The sequence below is a fragment of the Sorex araneus genome, chromosome 6, assembly GCF_027595985.1.
Source record: "Sorex araneus isolate mSorAra2 chromosome 6, mSorAra2.pri, whole genome shotgun sequence".
Classification (NCBI taxonomy): Eukaryota; Metazoa; Chordata; class Mammalia; order Eulipotyphla; family Soricidae; genus Sorex; species Sorex araneus.
The window spans coordinates 106,572,186-106,587,134 of record NC_073307.1 but is presented as its reverse complement, the minus strand read 5'-3'; the positions used below and the strand labels follow the sequence as shown (position 1 = coordinate 106,587,134).

Here is a 14,949-nt window from a genome sequence, read left to right as displayed (position 1 = left end):
ACCTCCGCCCTTCTCCGCGGCTACGTGGCCGGCTTCTTCTGCCCGGCGGGGGACGTCACTTCCGCCGAAGCCCTGACCTGCTGCTAGGATCGCGACGGGAACTGGAGCCCGAGGTCCCCGCGCAGCCCGGGCCTGGCGCCCTGAGGGAAAGAGCTGCCCGGCCCGAGGTGAGGGGGACCGACTTGGGTGGGGAAAAGTTGAACGTACGAAGCTGGCCCGAGGGCAAGGCGGCGCTGAGCCCCGGGGAAGGATGAGGACACACCTGATGCCCAGGTGTGTAGGGGGAGGGGCCGGGGCGCACACCTGGGGCGACACCGCTGACTTTGGAAGGGATCGCCCCATGGCCTGGGAAAAAGACACTTTCCCCAGGGGCCGGGAACACACACCAACCGATCCAACTAAGGCCTGGTGGGGAGGGCCCGAGGAAGAGGAGGTGCAGGGGATGGAAGAGGGGGAGCCCACCTGGAGGACAGGGAAGAAGCACTAAAGCAGAGTGAAAGGCCAAGCAATGGAGAGCAGTGCTGTATGGGCGGTAGGCACCTGAGCCCTGGGACGGGAGCATCTCCGGAGGGGCCGGGCGGCGGGCGGCCACCTGCATGGGGTTGAGCGCCAAGAGAGCCCGGACTTTCTTGCTCCTCCTCTCTGCTGTATTTGCACTTCCTCCACTAGTGCATGAACCCGAACGACCCGATATGCCCGTGGAATGGTGGCATGCATGAACGATCACGGGCGTCTTGGGGAGGTGGCGAGAAGACACCTGGGACCTGGGTGTGCATGGGTGAAAAACAAGCGTCTCGGAGGCCAGACGTAGGTGGTACCTGAGGAAGGGAGTGGTCGCCCACCCCCACCCCACCCCCAGAAGGCTCAAGCCCCTGGGGCAACCTGGAAAGCCTCTGAAACGGCAGGGGAGAGACCTTCCTCTTCTCAAGTACTGGCCAATTTCCAGAACTCTCTGTGTTGGGCTTTGCAGGGCGCTGGGGTGGAGACTTTGACTCCAGTCCCTTCCCTAGCCATGACGGACGGGATCCTAGGGAAGGCAGCCACAATGGAGATCCCCATCCATGGGAACGGCGAAGCTGGGCAGCTTTCTGAGGATGATGGGCTGGAGCAGGTGCTTCTGTTTGATTCTTCTCCACGTTGTTTCCACTGAGAAATCCCAGCTTAGAAAGCGTGGGCTCTCCTAGCCCAGTAGTCTTACCCTGATTTACCTAACTCCCTTCCGCCTTTTTACAAATCTTCATTTTGATTCCGTGCAGACTTCCCCCGTGTGCTCCCTTTATGATACTTTAATCCGGGCTTGTTCTCACCCCCACCACCCCCAAACGCTTTAGCTACCTATGTGTCCCTGAAGCTCCCCTCTGCTCTGGCCTACAGGACCTCCAGCAGGTGATGGTATCAGGACCCAACCTCAATGAAACCAGCATTGTGTCTGGTGGCTATGGGGGCTCTGGTGACGGACTCATCCCTACAGGTATGAACAGTCAGAACTTGATGAGAGGTTTCAGTAGCGAATGGAAAGGGAGGGGGGTTGTGGGGGAGTATAGGACTTGCTTAAGAAAGCTTGATTTGCACAGAGATCTCGGGAGCCTTTGCATGTACACACCCTGCAGACTTTCTAAGGGAAGTCCTGGGGTACAGCCCTCAGTTCCCACTGGTCACTTAGCTCCTGAGATCTGGAACTTAGTGACGCTTCTCAGAGGTGGTATTTCCTGGAGTGGGGTCGGGGTGGAGGTGCTGGAACAACAGAGGGATGGAGTGGTAATAGCTTTCCTGTACAATTAGGAGGGGGGAAGGGTACTTTTTGTTTGTTCCTTTAAAGAAGATAGCTATCTGGTGGGGGGGGGGGGTACTGCGTAATACTTATTTTTCTGAAGAGGAGGTGATAGACCAAATAAGTTTGAGAGTCTCTGCTGTGACGTTTGGAGGAACAAATACCCCTGGATCTCGCACAAACTAAAATTCCAAATGGCATTTGTTTTCCTGGTTTCCTGTTGTCAGCTCCCAGCATCCTCCACCTACTAGCCCCCACACCTTTGGCTCCCTTCCCCGAACACGTATTCTTGTACAAACACACTTGGTATATTTCCTCCTTTTTCTTCTGCCCGGCAGTTCCTTGCTCCTTCCTCTTCAACCCCCAGCACTATCTCAGGAGGCAGTCAGGTGTACAGTGGGATTTCTGTCTCAGGGCACAAAGTTATGAGCTCCTCCTATGAATGGGGAAAAAATCTAGCTTCCACCCCTTCAGGAAAGTTATTTTATTTCATTTATTTATGTTTTTTGGCTGTCACTGGTGATACTCAGGGGTTACTCCTGGCTCTGTACTCAGAAATTACTCCTGGCATTGCTTGGAGAACCATATGGGATGTTGGGGATCGAACCTGGGTCGGCTGCACGCAAGGCAAATGCCCTACCTGCGGTACTATTGCTCCGGCCCCAGGAGAGACATTTTAATTTGCTGGGAGGGAAGTGGAGCCTACAGAGTTGTCTGGTTGCATCTGAGAGAGGCCAATGTCCTTTAGGGTCTGGCCGCCATCCATCTCACAGTGCCACTCCTGCTGGCCCCGGAGATGAGGTGGCTCGGGGCATCGCTGGAGAGAAGTTTGACATCGTCAAGAAATGGGGCATCAACACATACAAGGTAGAATTCAAGCACTTCTCCCTCCCTCACCCCCCCCCCCCCCCGCCTCCAAAGCCACCCAGAACCTTTCACCCTTCTATCAGGTTCTGCTACCCCATATATGACTAAGATTAGGAGTCTGAGAATGTTTGGGTAAATGCCTACTGGGGAAGCCAGAGGCTAAAGTCCGTGACCTATTCATCCACTTCTCAATCAGTGCACAAAGCAGCTGTTATCAGAGCGATTTGGCCGAGGCTCCCGGACGGTGGATCTGGAGCTAGAGCTGCAAATTGAGTTGCTGCGTGAGACGAAGCGCAAGTATGAGAGCGTCCTACAGCTGGGCCGGGCACTGACCGCCCACCTCTACAGCCTGCTGCAGACCCAGCATGCACTAGGTGATGCCTTTGCTGATCTCAGCCAGAAGTCCCCAGAGCTTCAGGTGCCTCGACCTGGCAAGAGAGGGTGGGGGGGGGACTGGGCCCGGGCCCTCCCAGGCAGTCACTCCTCAGCCTCCCTCCCTCCCTCCCGCAGCCGAGAGGGAGAACCCCTCCAGGGTGGGCCCAGCTTTGCCCCCAGCAGCACTTACCTGTGGAGGCAGCCTAAGGGTTTGTACAGAGGTCCAGAAGTTTGGAGGGGGCTGGGGGATGGTGGCACAGGGTTCCTCCCAAGTAATTTCCTCTGCATTGGAAAGACTGCCGTAGGTGCTCGGCTTAATCTGAGCCCCTCCTTTGCCTGCTGCACTAGCCTTTCCTGTTCTAGTCCCGAGAACTGATCTGAGAGCCCGCACCCTCAGTTCCTACCCCAGGCCTTCCCATGGGCCCCACTAACATTCTGGCTAAGAGCCTTGTTCAGGACAGTCCTTGGTGGCTCCAGCGTTGATGGCTGGGGAGGAGGGGGATGAAGGGCCCCAGCGTCCCATTCAGGAAAGGCCTTTGACTCAGGGTCTCACCCTGCCTTCTCCCCTCAGGAGGAATTTGGCTACAATGCAGAGACACAGAAGCTGCTGTGCAAGAATGGAGAGACACTCCTGGGAGCTGTGAACTTCTTTGTCTCTAGTATCAACACGTTGGTCACCAAGACCATGGAAGACACGCTTATGACTGTCAAACAGTATGAGGCTGCCAGGTGTGGCCACCGGCAGGGCAGAGGGTCTGGGGAGTGGGCCGGCTTGGGGGGACTCGGGGGCGTAAGAATTCAGGAAGGAGTGTGGAACACCAGGACATGGAGACCAACCTGTATCGCCCCCCTCCCCAGGCTGGAATATGATGCCTACCGGACAGACTTAGAGGAGCTGAGCCTAGGCCCCCGGGACGCAGGGACGCGCGGCCGCCTCGAGAGTGCCCAGGCCACTTTCCAGGCTCATCGGGACAAATATGAGAAGCTGCGGGGAGATGTGGCCATCAAGCTCAAGTTCCTGGAAGAAAACAAGGTGCTAACCCCCAACCCTTATCCCTCCCTCCCGCCAGCCTACCCTCCCACCTGCAATCCCTTCCCCCCAGGCCCTCTCCACCGCTGAGAGAGGGAAATGCACACTGGTGAAAGAATAGGCTCCTTGCCAGCCGCTTCACCCCTTTCACCTTTCCTTCCCCCCTCCCCACACCCCTCCACCCAGTCCTCCCCTGAGCCCTGCTCTCTCTTCTTTGAGAAAAAGATTGCTAATTCTAGAACATAATTCAGGGAAACTTAGCTCTCTGAGCTTGAGTACCAGAACTCCACACCAGCAGATCAGATCAGGTTTCTCCCATCAAATTGACCCCTTCTCCTCTGTTTCTCTTGGTGTGGAGTTTAGCCCCTACCACCAAAGCAGCCAGAGCACATCCGTGTGCCTTGCTCTGGCTCAGGCTCATAGCCCTTCTGAGAAGGGCATGAGTCCAGCATCAGCTGAATCTGCTGAACCCCCAGATCAAGGTGATGCACAAGCAGCTGCTGCTCTTCCATAACGCCGTGTCTGCCTACTTTGCTGGGAACCAGAAACAACTGGAGCAGACCCTGCAGCAGTTCAACATCAAGCTTCGGCCTCCAGGAGCCGAGAAACCCTCGTGGCTAGAGGAGCAGTGAGCAGCTCCCAGCCCAACCTGGCTACCGAGAAGGACACTGGGAGGGGCAGCCCTAGGGTGGGGGAGGTTGGACATAGGACATCCCTTGCCACCTGCCCTCTGGCTTGGGCACCCCTTCTCTGGCTGGGACCTGATACCAGTTTTTGCCCACATTGCTGTGGGCAGGGAGGGGACCTGCAGGCCCAGCCACAACTGCTGCCCAGTTCTTTATCTTCCTGGCCACTGGGCTTCATTCCCAGAACTTTTCCTTCCACTCCACAGCCAAAGGCTATGATGAAACCACTCCCTGGCCAATGGCACCACTCCTCAGGCCTATCTCCAACTGGGGTGTGCCCCTGACCAACGGCAGAGCCTCAGAAGGCCCTGTCAGCCAATGGCAGCTCTACTTAGGCGCTGCTGGACCAATGATGTTGCCTCCAGTTCCCTTTGTCCCTCCTCTATGCGTGCCCATTGCAGAGAACGGGACTGGGACCAAATGGGGTGGGGAGAATGGGGGAAGCCCCATTTCTTACCCTGTATCTGAATGGGCTACCCCTCACTGACCCACCCAGTTCGACTGTGCTTAGGGCCCTGGAAGATGAGGACCTAGCACTAGGAATAAACCTTTCATAAAAGCAGGCCCAGCGAGGTCAATTTGTGGGGGATTTTACGTGGGTGGACTGGGTGGGAAAATGCTCAATGTACTGCTGTATAAAATCCTATCAGGTCAGAAGAGCTGGAGCCACCACTGAAGTCCCAGGTTTCAGGCACAATCTGAAAGCCCACAGTGCTCCCCTAGTCCCAGTTGGAGCCAGAGCTTAATTTGCATTTTAGACCAGTGCTAGTTTAGCTCTGGTTCTCGAAAAGGCACAGAGCCTAGAGAGGGTTGGGTTTGCGGGCCGTGCATTCATTCATTCACACAGCAAATGTTTATTGAGTGCTTTATGCCAGGCACTGCATTAGTCCCCAGGGAGACATCAGCGAATAAAACACGGTCCCTGCCTACAGTGCTAGGGCCTAGTGAGAGATGGAGACAAGTAACCAGGCAACTCCAAGCAGGGATAAGTACAGGGAATCACAAGTACAGGGAGCCGTGGGATTACAGAGGAGGGATACTGGCTTAGGGAGAGGTGGATGTGGGGCCCCCGAGGACGAGTAAACAGTAGGGGGAGGAGCATCCTGGGCAGAGAGGCCAAGGATAGAGATCCTGAGGGGCAACCTGGAGAAGTGCAGATTGTTGGGAGTGGGAAAGGAAAGAGGAGTGGCGAGGAGGGAGACAACGGGGGAAGGTGGTGAGAGCACACTCGGCCTCTTAGGGCTGATTAAGAAAGGCTTTTCCCTTCGGAGAAAAGGAGTTGTGAAGCCTTTTAAGCAGACGTTTGACGGCATGAGAGAAGTGTTGGGGACTGAGTCGAGTAGTCCTTGAAACGACAGTGCAATCCTGGGTGTAATTTAGTATAATGCAGACCTGGGGCTCTAGTAACATCCCAGACTCTGAAAGGCCAAGAGGAAGCATGGTGGCCGTTTGGGCCACACCCAGCGGGCGCAGGCTTGTGCTGAGCCCAAATCTGAACCTTGTGTGAGGCAAGAAAGCTCCCCAATGGCACTTTGATGTATGCAGGTTCCAGGTACCTGCCATCAGCTTTATGCGCCTTGCCCTAACAAGGCTCCAGAATCTCTCAACATTCTAACCCTACCTCTCTGGAGAAATGGAGAAAGGGAACAAACCAGTCAGCAGATTCTCAGCACCTCTATGCAAACCTGATTTTGCTCTGTCACAGTTATGGCCACTTCCAGGCAGGTTCGTGGGTTTGGGTCAGCCTGCAGTCATCTGACTGGAGCTTGATAATTAGATAGGTTGATTGACATAAGCCCCTTCCCTACATCTCTCAGCAGTTTTCCACAAGAAGTGTATTCTTGAGTGATGACTTAAAGGATTGGAGTATATGGGAGAGACTGGGGTTCAGTCCCTGGCATACATGATTCCCTGAGCACCACTAGATGGGTCCCCCTGCCCCCCCCCTAAAACATAGCCAATCTTCAAGTGACTGAAGCAGGGCATAAAAGGAGAGCTCAGACCCTGGCTATACCACTTTCTAGCCGAATGATCAGTGTTGACATTTGCAGTGCTGAGGACCTTGGTTCCTTTCCTTGTAAAACATGGCTAATAAAAAGAATCTACCTATTAAGGTTATGAGTATTAAATGGAACAATATATGTAATTAGTTATGTGACTGGCACATAATGAGTGCTCAATCCCGCTCCTTTTACTGGGGGGGGAGAAGGGGTGGATGGGGAGGGAGACGGGAGGTGGTTTGGGCCACACCCAGCAAGCGCATGGGGTTGAAACCTGTGGGCCAGGTGCAAGGCAAGTGTCCTATACCCTGTACTATCTCTCCGGCCCCTCAGTCCTTCACTCTTAAATATTTTACTGTTACCCCCTGGGGCTGTTTTTCCATAAAGCGATGATTCTGAGAATTGCTCTGGATTTTGGAGTGCAGAAGGGAATCTGGATGACCTGAACCATAACTTCCTCCCGAGAGGGCTCCTCAGAGAGAGAGAGAGAGAGAGTGAGCACCTAGAGCTGAATCAAGACCCCCACCTTTCCACCCGCTCTGCGCCTTCTCTCCAAGCCCGGGGAACTGCCCTTCCACCGCCTAGAGATCCGCGTCCAGGCATAGACGAGCACTGACCGCCCCCCTGGCCCCACCCCGGGCTTAGTGGAGACCACACTAGCATATTCCGCAGGGGCACCCCCAAGAAAGCCGGGAAGGGCGCTTCCAGGGAGGCTGCCGGCCTGGCTCCCAGAGTCGCCAACCCCCGCTGCCCCGCTGCCTTTTCCTCCCGGAACCTCATTCCAAGTCTCCGAGACCGCCGCCGTCACGAGCCGGAGGTGGGAGATCCGGGATCGAGGATCCGGGATCCGGCTCCCGCACTCCCCAGCAGAGGCTCCGGCGCGGGGGGGGCGGGGCGGGGCGGGGGCGGGTCCTCGGGGCGCACCGCCCCCTCCCCCGCCCGGGCCGCAGCCCCGCCCCGGCCCCTCCCTCCGGCCTGTGCGGCTGGTCCGGCGGCGGCGCCGGCGCGGGGACAGGCGGAGGCGCGGGACGTGGGGCGGCGCCGCGGGCAGGGACGAGCGGACGGGCGCTGGCAGCCAGGGCAGCGCCGCGGGCCCCTCGGAGTGGCCGCAGTCCGGGCCTCGGCCCTCCCATCCTGCTCGGCCGCGGTGAGTGCGATGGGCAGCCCCCAGGGGTGCGTTTGTGTCTCTGTCTGCCCGGCCCCGGGTCCGGGTCCCAGCCCGCTGTCTGTCCGTCCGAGCGTCTGCGGGTGGGAGCGGAGGGGGGCACGGATGCTTTTCAGAAGCCCTGCCTGTCTCTGTCCACGTGAGGTGTGTCCACGTCCGTGAGGGCAGTGGGGGGGATTCTTCGGGCTGTGGCTGCTCACGTGAGGTCCATGTTTGAGGGGGGGAGGCGCGGGTGGATGGGTGATGATGGTTCCCTGGTGGAGCTCGGGGTTGGGGAGCTTGTGGATGTTGGCGGAGGTGTAGAACGCTGCGGCCGAGGGCGGGGGTGGTGGTGGAGGGGAGAGGAGGAGCGGGTGGGGTTGCTGAGTGGGACTCCAGGATCCTGTGGCCCAGCTGGTCTAGAGGGTCCCTTTCTCCGGGGTGCAGACACTTCCACCCCTCGCGTGATGCTCCATCCATCTCCGGCACCCAGAGGCCCACCAGTCTGTCTGGAGGACACACTTTTCTCCCCTAGCACTGCGCCCTGGACAGAAAGCCTCACCCGGAGGCTGTTGTAGGAAAAGAACCTCGTTGGTTCCCCCATGCATTCTGTCCTCCCCCTCCCCCCCCCCCCCCGACCCAGGCCCCCCTCTTTGGTTCTGACGTCCTCCCGTCTGGACTTGGCTTCAGATCCTGGGCTGCAAACCTGCAGGGGCAGATGGCTGCACGTTGGAGGGACAGGCTGCACCTCCGGGAGGTCAGCAGACTAGAGGTCCTGGGCTTGCTTCTGTTGTGCCGGGTCTCTGCGATGGGCAGTACACCTGGGAATTGGCCCCTAGCCGAGATGATAGCGAGGAGGCCGCAGCAGGTGCACAGGCCTTTTTCACGGGTTTCCCCTGTGCCCTTCTGCCCAGCTCACCAGCGCCCAGTCACCCTCTAAGCAGTGCTCTGATCTGCTGCAGCACTGGAATCAGAGCTGCAGGCCTGACAGGTGCCTGCCTCTCTTGGCTTGCATGCCTCCAATGACAGAGCACTTACTACTTTCTGCTGTGGGAAATCCTTGTGTTCGGGAGAGGAACTTTATTTACTTGTTATTGCCTTTTGGGTTTTTTTTTTTTTTTTTTTTTGCCTCTTTGGTAGGAAGGAATTGCAGTGATTTAAACATCGCTCTTCTGTCACAAACATACTGAGGACCCTCTGTGTGCCAGTTGCTGTCTCAGCCACTTAGGGGACAATGGCATTCTTACTGAGAAGTGCATGAGCAAAGGTCCATAGCTGGGATAGGATAGCTTATGTTCTGGAAAACCAGCAAAGCTTCTGGTCAGAGTGAAGGAAACTCAGTGCTAGGGACACAGACACAGACACCCTGAAATCAGAAAACATGTGTTTTTAAGGAAGGTGGGGTCAACTCTAACATACTTAGCCATATTATGTAGACTAGAAAGAAAATCCTCAGGATAGTACAATTTGGAACTTCATCCCGGACATATATCATAATCAATGGGGGGACCTTTGGCTGGGAAGAGAATCTCGGAGTGCTCAGACTTGGAGAACAAAAAAATCTCCATCCCAATTTGCAAATAGAGGATGGAGTAGGACTTGTCCAGAGTCTAATCTTCCATTGGGGAAGTTAGTGACAAAATTGGGAATAAATCCTCTATCTCCTGACCTTATAGCTTACCTGCATATCGGAGGCAGAATGAAGGAGATTCTGAGAGCTTGTGCTGAAAGGTACTGAAAGGAGAGGAATGAGCAAGACAGCTAGGGTTCTAGCTCTTTGTGCTTGGATGAGTGATAGTGCCTTGTAATGTGGTGAGAAACAGCCAGAAGAGTAGATTAGGGGAAAATGAATTTTTAGACTACCTCTATGAAACGTCCATATAGCGGTACAAGGTAGTTGGGTATATAGGTCAAGGATTTGAGTTTTCTACCTAAGAGATAAGACCTTGGGAGTCATTAACGAGTGGATGCTACCAAAAATGATGAGATTGCTCAGGCATATTCTGAAAAGAGGAGGGCCAGAGAGATAGTACAGGAGTTAAAGCACTTGTCCTGCATGCAGTTGATCCTAGTTCATCCCAGGAATCCTCATATGGTTCTGAGAACTGCCAGGAGTAAGCCCTGAGCACAGCCAGGCATGGCTTTAAAACTCAAATCAAAAAAGGAAAGAAAAATGAGAGGAGACCCAAGACAAAGTCATGTAGAAGGACAGAAAGGAGCATCCCAACAGAAAGGCAAGTAGAGAGTTTGCGTAGAGCGGTGGACTGTGAAAGCACTGAGTGCTACTTCCATCCTTTTTACCCTTTCTTTTTGCTGTTGTTTTTGTTTTGTTTTGGGACCACACCTGAGAGTGCTCAGGGTTGACTCCTGACTCTGCTCTAAGGGATCACTCTAAGGGCTTTGAGGACCATCTGGGGTACCAGGAATTGAACCCAGGTTTGGCACATGCAACACAAGCTCTGTAGTATCTCTCCAGCCCCAAGCCTTTCTTTCTTGTCCAACTGATACATGTTTCTTGCATTTTTTTTCTTTTCTCTACTCACCATTCAATTAGCATACCTATCAAACTCCTCTTTGTCCTTCAGGAGCCAACTCGGATATTCCAGCATCTTTCTCTTTGTCCTCCCTCCTCTAATCCTTCTGAGTTAGATACTTCTTCCCTTTTTCTGCCATAACAGTTTGGATATATCAATATCATGACAATTAGTTATGTATTTCTAACTACACACTGTAGTTATGTTTATCCATATCTGCTTCTGACATTAGTCTAAGAACTTGTGAAGGACAAAGAGTACATCTGATTCAGCCTGGTGGTTCCAGTCCCCATTTGAAGGACCTAGTCAAGAATGTGCCCGGGAATGTTTGTTTTTTTGGTAGGTTGACCCGTTGATTTAAAGTTCATCCACCTACTCCATCAGACAATGGTGGGAGAGATAATCCTGTGTATTTCATCACTTTCTTTCCCTGACAGTCTAATTGAAAGCTTGATTTTGAGGACTTGACTTCTTTCTTCTAAGATTTCAGCTGTCCCAGAGAAATCCCAAAGCCTACAGTCATTTGTCATTTTGCTGAAGCCTCCAGTGATCAAATACTCTTGTAGTCTAGTGCGCAGAAGTGAGTCATTTTAGGAAGCAAGTGCGCCTTGCTGACCTCCTGCATCCACTGTGTAACAATGCTTTGGTCACCGCCACTCACAGCTGCATAAATCATGTAAACTGGAATCTCGTGAGGTTGGAGGAGGAAGTCATGGAGGAAATGAGATGCTGTTTGAAAATATGGAGAAACTGAAAAGCCTTGAAGCACATCCTTTGCAGATGTCAAGGAGCTAGAGACGTCAGCACTGGCTGTCTTCATTTGTTCACAATCAGCTTCCTCCTAACCCCCTGGATCTGACTTCCTCTCCACTAGCCCCTGGGAGCCACAGTCCCTGCAGTTAGTGACAGCATCTAGCACTTTGGGCCTCTCTGCAGCATTTCACATTGGGCCCTTGAAGCTCTCTTTTCCCTCGGCCTCAATGACCTCTCTCTTACCGGCTTCTGCCTGTCTGGCCAGAACCTTTTCTCTTTCTTTCCAGGCTTTGTGTCCTGCTCTATCGCTTATATGTTAAAGTTCCTTTGGGGCATAACCACAGTTTACCTTTTTCTCAGCCTGCGCTCTTTCTGGATATTGTGATCCACTTTTGAGGTTCTAGATACTATCTCTGTACCCAGTGACTCCCAAATCCCTGTCTGCAAGCGCCTTTCCTTGGCGTAACCTGTCTTCCCAAATGCCAGCTGGACCTCTCCACTCAAATATCTCGGAGGCAACTCAGATTTATCTATTTAATACTACTCTCTCCCCCAAACGCATTCTTCTCTAGAGTTCCTGAGCTAAAACAAAACAAGGAATTGCCTCTAATTCCTTCCTTCCCCTCTATTTGTCACATCAGATCTATCAGTCATGCATTTTATGGATTCCACCTTAAGAAACCACTTCTTTCAGCCTTCTCTTTCCCACTTCTCTGGCCAGGACACCACAACCTCTCCTCTAGAACATCAGGGCAGTCTCTTACCTTTCTAGTCATGATCCCTCTAATCCAGTGGTCCCCAGACTTATTTGGTCTGCCACCCCCTTTTTTTTCCCAGAAAGTAATTGTCACTCAGCACTGCCCTGAAAAAGCTATTTATTCCTAAAATTCCTTCTTTTAGGAGCAAATAGCATACCTTGCCCCCAGCTGCACCTGAGGTTATTACCTCTGAATCATCCTCATGTCCCAGAGGGCCCGTAGTGCCTACTTTCACTGCTTGAAACTACTTTCTATACGGTAGTCAAAAATTTACTCTCGTCACTCTGCCCTTAAACCCTCTGTACCCCCAAAGTTTTCCTCTACTCTTTGGCAATGGAACAGCGGGCAAGACACTTCCCTTGCATGTGATCCACCTGGATTCAATCCCTGGCATTGCGTTTGGTCTCTCAAGCACCACTAGGAGTGACTCTAAGCACAGAACAGGAATAAACCTTGAACAAGCACCTGGTGTGGCCCCCAAATCAAACGAAAGCAAAAATCACAAAGTCACAATCCCCTAGCCGGGAATGATAAAGTCCAAACTCTTTAGTGAGGTCAAGGAGACATTGTGTCATCCCTACTAGCCATGTTGGGTCTGAACCTCCCCTTGGAGCTACGATCTCATCTGATACAGAAAGCCTCATGGTCCGCATTACTTTTACTTAACCAGGACGACTCTCAGTTTGAATGGCCTGTTCTCCTGCCTCCTTTCCTGATAGCCTTTCACTACCCAGATTCAGGTTCGGTGACCTCTGTGCTTCTAAAGCCATCTGTGCTTCCTTGTCACAGTCCTCATCCTCTTGTACTGCAATCATTTATTAGATTGTAGGATTCGCGAAGAAGGAGCTGGAGCTGCACTATTTATCTTTGTACCCTGTGGCCTAGCAGAGGTGTTGAGTGAATACTGAACCCAGCCGCGAGGGATAGGTGGGATTAGCTGGAGGCAGTAGGCAGCCAGAGGAAAGAGAAGGAAATCCCTGCATGCAAGATCCTGCAAGTGTGCGCTGCAATAAACAGTCCACTTAAACCATCGCCTGGAGCAGCGTGGGGGCAGATCTCTAGGGCACAGTGGGAGGAAGAGGAGGGAGCAGGAGCCCAGGAGAGGAAAGGAATCTCAGTGATTCAGGCTGGGTATGGCCTCTGCGGCTGCTTGCCCAATAAATCTGGGTGGAGGAACTGAAGCAGGAAGGGGAAGAGAGGGAGGAGCTTTGGGATGGAGCTGGATGTGGCCCAATCCCCGCCTCCGTGTGACAGGCCGGGAGAGCCCCTAGGGCCTGGAGGGAGGCGGAGCCTGACATCCAGCTGCCCCTGCAGGGCCCACGAGGCCCCTCCTACTCTTCCTCGCAACCCTCCCAGGCACCCGGCAGAAGCTTCTGCTTGGCTAGGGCCTCCTGTTTCTTCCGCCAACTCTCAAGCTGTCCTCCCTCCTGTTGTCCTGGTGCTGTCTCAGATTCGGAATCCGTCACACCTGGAGAAGAGAACCACGGAACCTTAGTGCCCGCATCAGCAGAGGATGTGCGCAGCCGGCAGCCCTTCCCACCCTGCCAGGCCACTCTCCCACAGGCCTGTGGTGTCTGCAGCGCAGCCTTCTGTCCTGCGCCTCCTCGGAGCTGAAGAGGGTTCTGGGCTAGAACTCTCCAGAGGGCTCTAGAGGGACCCATCTGACCCACTTCAGCCATTCACTGGTGCCAGTAGATCTGTTATCCATTTTCACCTCTCAAGTCTTAACCGTTTCTGTAGGATATTCACCGCACTGGCAAGCTGGCCACAGGGAATGGTGACTATGAGTCACAGATAGTGACCTGCACTTGGTCACTGCCTGTTGGTTTTTTTTTTTTTTTTTTGCTTTTTTGCTTTTTGGGTCACACCCAGCGATGCTCAGGGGTTACTCCTGGCTCTGTACTCAGGAATGACTCTTGGCGGTGCTTGGGGGACCATATGGGATGCTGGGAATTGAACCCGGGTCGGCCGCGTGCAAGGCAAACGCCCTCCCCGCTGTGCTATCGTTCCAGCCCCGGTCACTGACTGTTTTAAAGTAGTCCAACTACCTTCTGCCTCCCTTTATGCCTAGATTTTTCTCGTGAATGATCTGCATCTGCCGGGTTGATTTCATCGCCAGTCATTTTAACCACTCTAACCTGGCTTCAGCCCCTGCCATTCCACCACAGCCAAATCTGGTGGGCTGTCTTCAGTCTTCATCTTACTTTTCTATTCCTTTCTTGAATTCCTGTCTTTCCTCCCTGAGTCCTGGGTCCCACATTCCCTCCCATCCTATTCCCTATTGTCTGTCGTAGAGTTCTGATCCATTCTCCTTGCCTTCGCTGCCATTAGTTTGCCAGTAATTCCAGCCCAGTAGCCAGCCCAGATTTCTCTCTCTCAAACTCCTGTATTTTTTTTGAGAGTGCAATAGTTTTTTTTTTAATTTTTTAAATTTTATTGAATCACCGTGAGATAGTTACAAGCTTTCATGTTTGGGTTACAATCTCACAATGATCAAACACCCATCCCTCCACCAGTGCACATTCCCCACCACCAATATCCCGGGCATACCCCCCCTTCCCGCCCCTCCCCCCATCTCAAAGGCAGACAATATTCCCCATACTCTCTCTCTACTTTTGGGCATTATAGCTTGCAACACAGACACTGAGAAGTCATCATGTTTGTTCCATTATCTACTTTCAGCATGCATCTCCCATCCCAACTGGTTCCTCCAGCCATCATTTTCTTAGTGATCCCTTCTCTATTCCATCTGCCTTCTCCCCTCCGCTCATGAAGCAGTCTTCCAGCTATGGGGCAATCCCCCTGGCCCTTGTATCTACCGTCCTTGGGTGTGAGCCTCATGTGATGCTACCCTATACTCCACAAATGAGAGCAGTCCTTCTATGTCTGTCCCTCTCTTTCTGACTCATTTCACTTAGCATGATGCTCTCCATGTTTATCCATTTATAAGCAAATTTCATGACTTCATCTCTCCTAACAGCTGCATAGTATTCCATTGTGTAGATGTACCAAAGTTTCTTTAACCAGTCAT

At 53.3% G+C, this 14,949-nt stretch overlaps 2 protein-coding genes across 4 annotated transcripts in view; both read left to right on the top strand.

Annotated features, from left to right (window-relative positions):
• The first annotated feature begins 16 nt into the window (after window positions 1–16).
• On the top strand, window positions 17–5,292 carry ARFIP2 (ADP ribosylation factor interacting protein 2). 3 transcript variants are annotated; one of them, XM_055141769.1, is made up of 8 exons: window positions 17–167; window positions 971–1,111; window positions 1,375–1,471; window positions 2,520–2,638; window positions 2,835–3,056; window positions 3,585–3,742; window positions 3,872–4,046; window positions 4,520–5,292. In XM_055141769.1, the coding sequence occupies exons 2-8, from the start codon at window positions 1,013–1,015 to the stop codon at window positions 4,673–4,675; spliced, it is 1,026 nt and encodes a 341-aa protein (XP_054997744.1). In that variant the 5' UTR covers window positions 17–167; window positions 971–1,012; the 3' UTR covers window positions 4,676–5,292. The 3 variants fall into 3 exon arrangements, with proteins under 3 accessions (XP_054997744.1, XP_054997746.1, XP_054997747.1); XM_055141771.1 differs by lacking the exon at window positions 17–167 and adding an exon at window positions 168–273; XM_055141772.1 differs by lacking the exons at window positions 17–167; window positions 971–1,111 and having other exon boundaries at window positions 1,412–1,471; window positions 2,480–2,638.
• A 2,402-nt stretch (window positions 5,293–7,694) lies between these two features.
• Window positions 7,695–14,949, top strand: part of TRIM3 (tripartite motif containing 3) — a 32,452-nt gene continuing 25,197 nt past the window's right edge. Inside the window, exon 1 of the mRNA XM_055141759.1 lies at window positions 7,695–7,876. The gene's annotated coding sequence lies outside the window, so the exon portion shown is untranslated. The remainder of the gene's footprint in view (window positions 7,877–14,949) is intronic.

What these genes read in the sequence shown, in the direction of transcription:
- ARFIP2 (XM_055141769.1), top strand. Translation starts at nt 1,013, where the DNA reads ATGACGGACGGGATCCTAGGGAAGGCAGCCACAATGGAGATCCCCATC. An exon ending in AGGATGATGGGCTGGAGCAG is followed by an intron (nt 1,112 to 1,374) that starts GTGCTTCTGTTT and finishes TCTGGCCTACAG; the next exon opens with GACCTCCAGCAGGTGATGGT. An exon ending in AGTTCCTGGAAGAAAACAAG is followed by an intron (nt 4,047 to 4,519) that starts GTGCTAACCCCC and finishes CTGAACCCCCAG; the next exon opens with ATCAAGGTGATGCACAAGCA.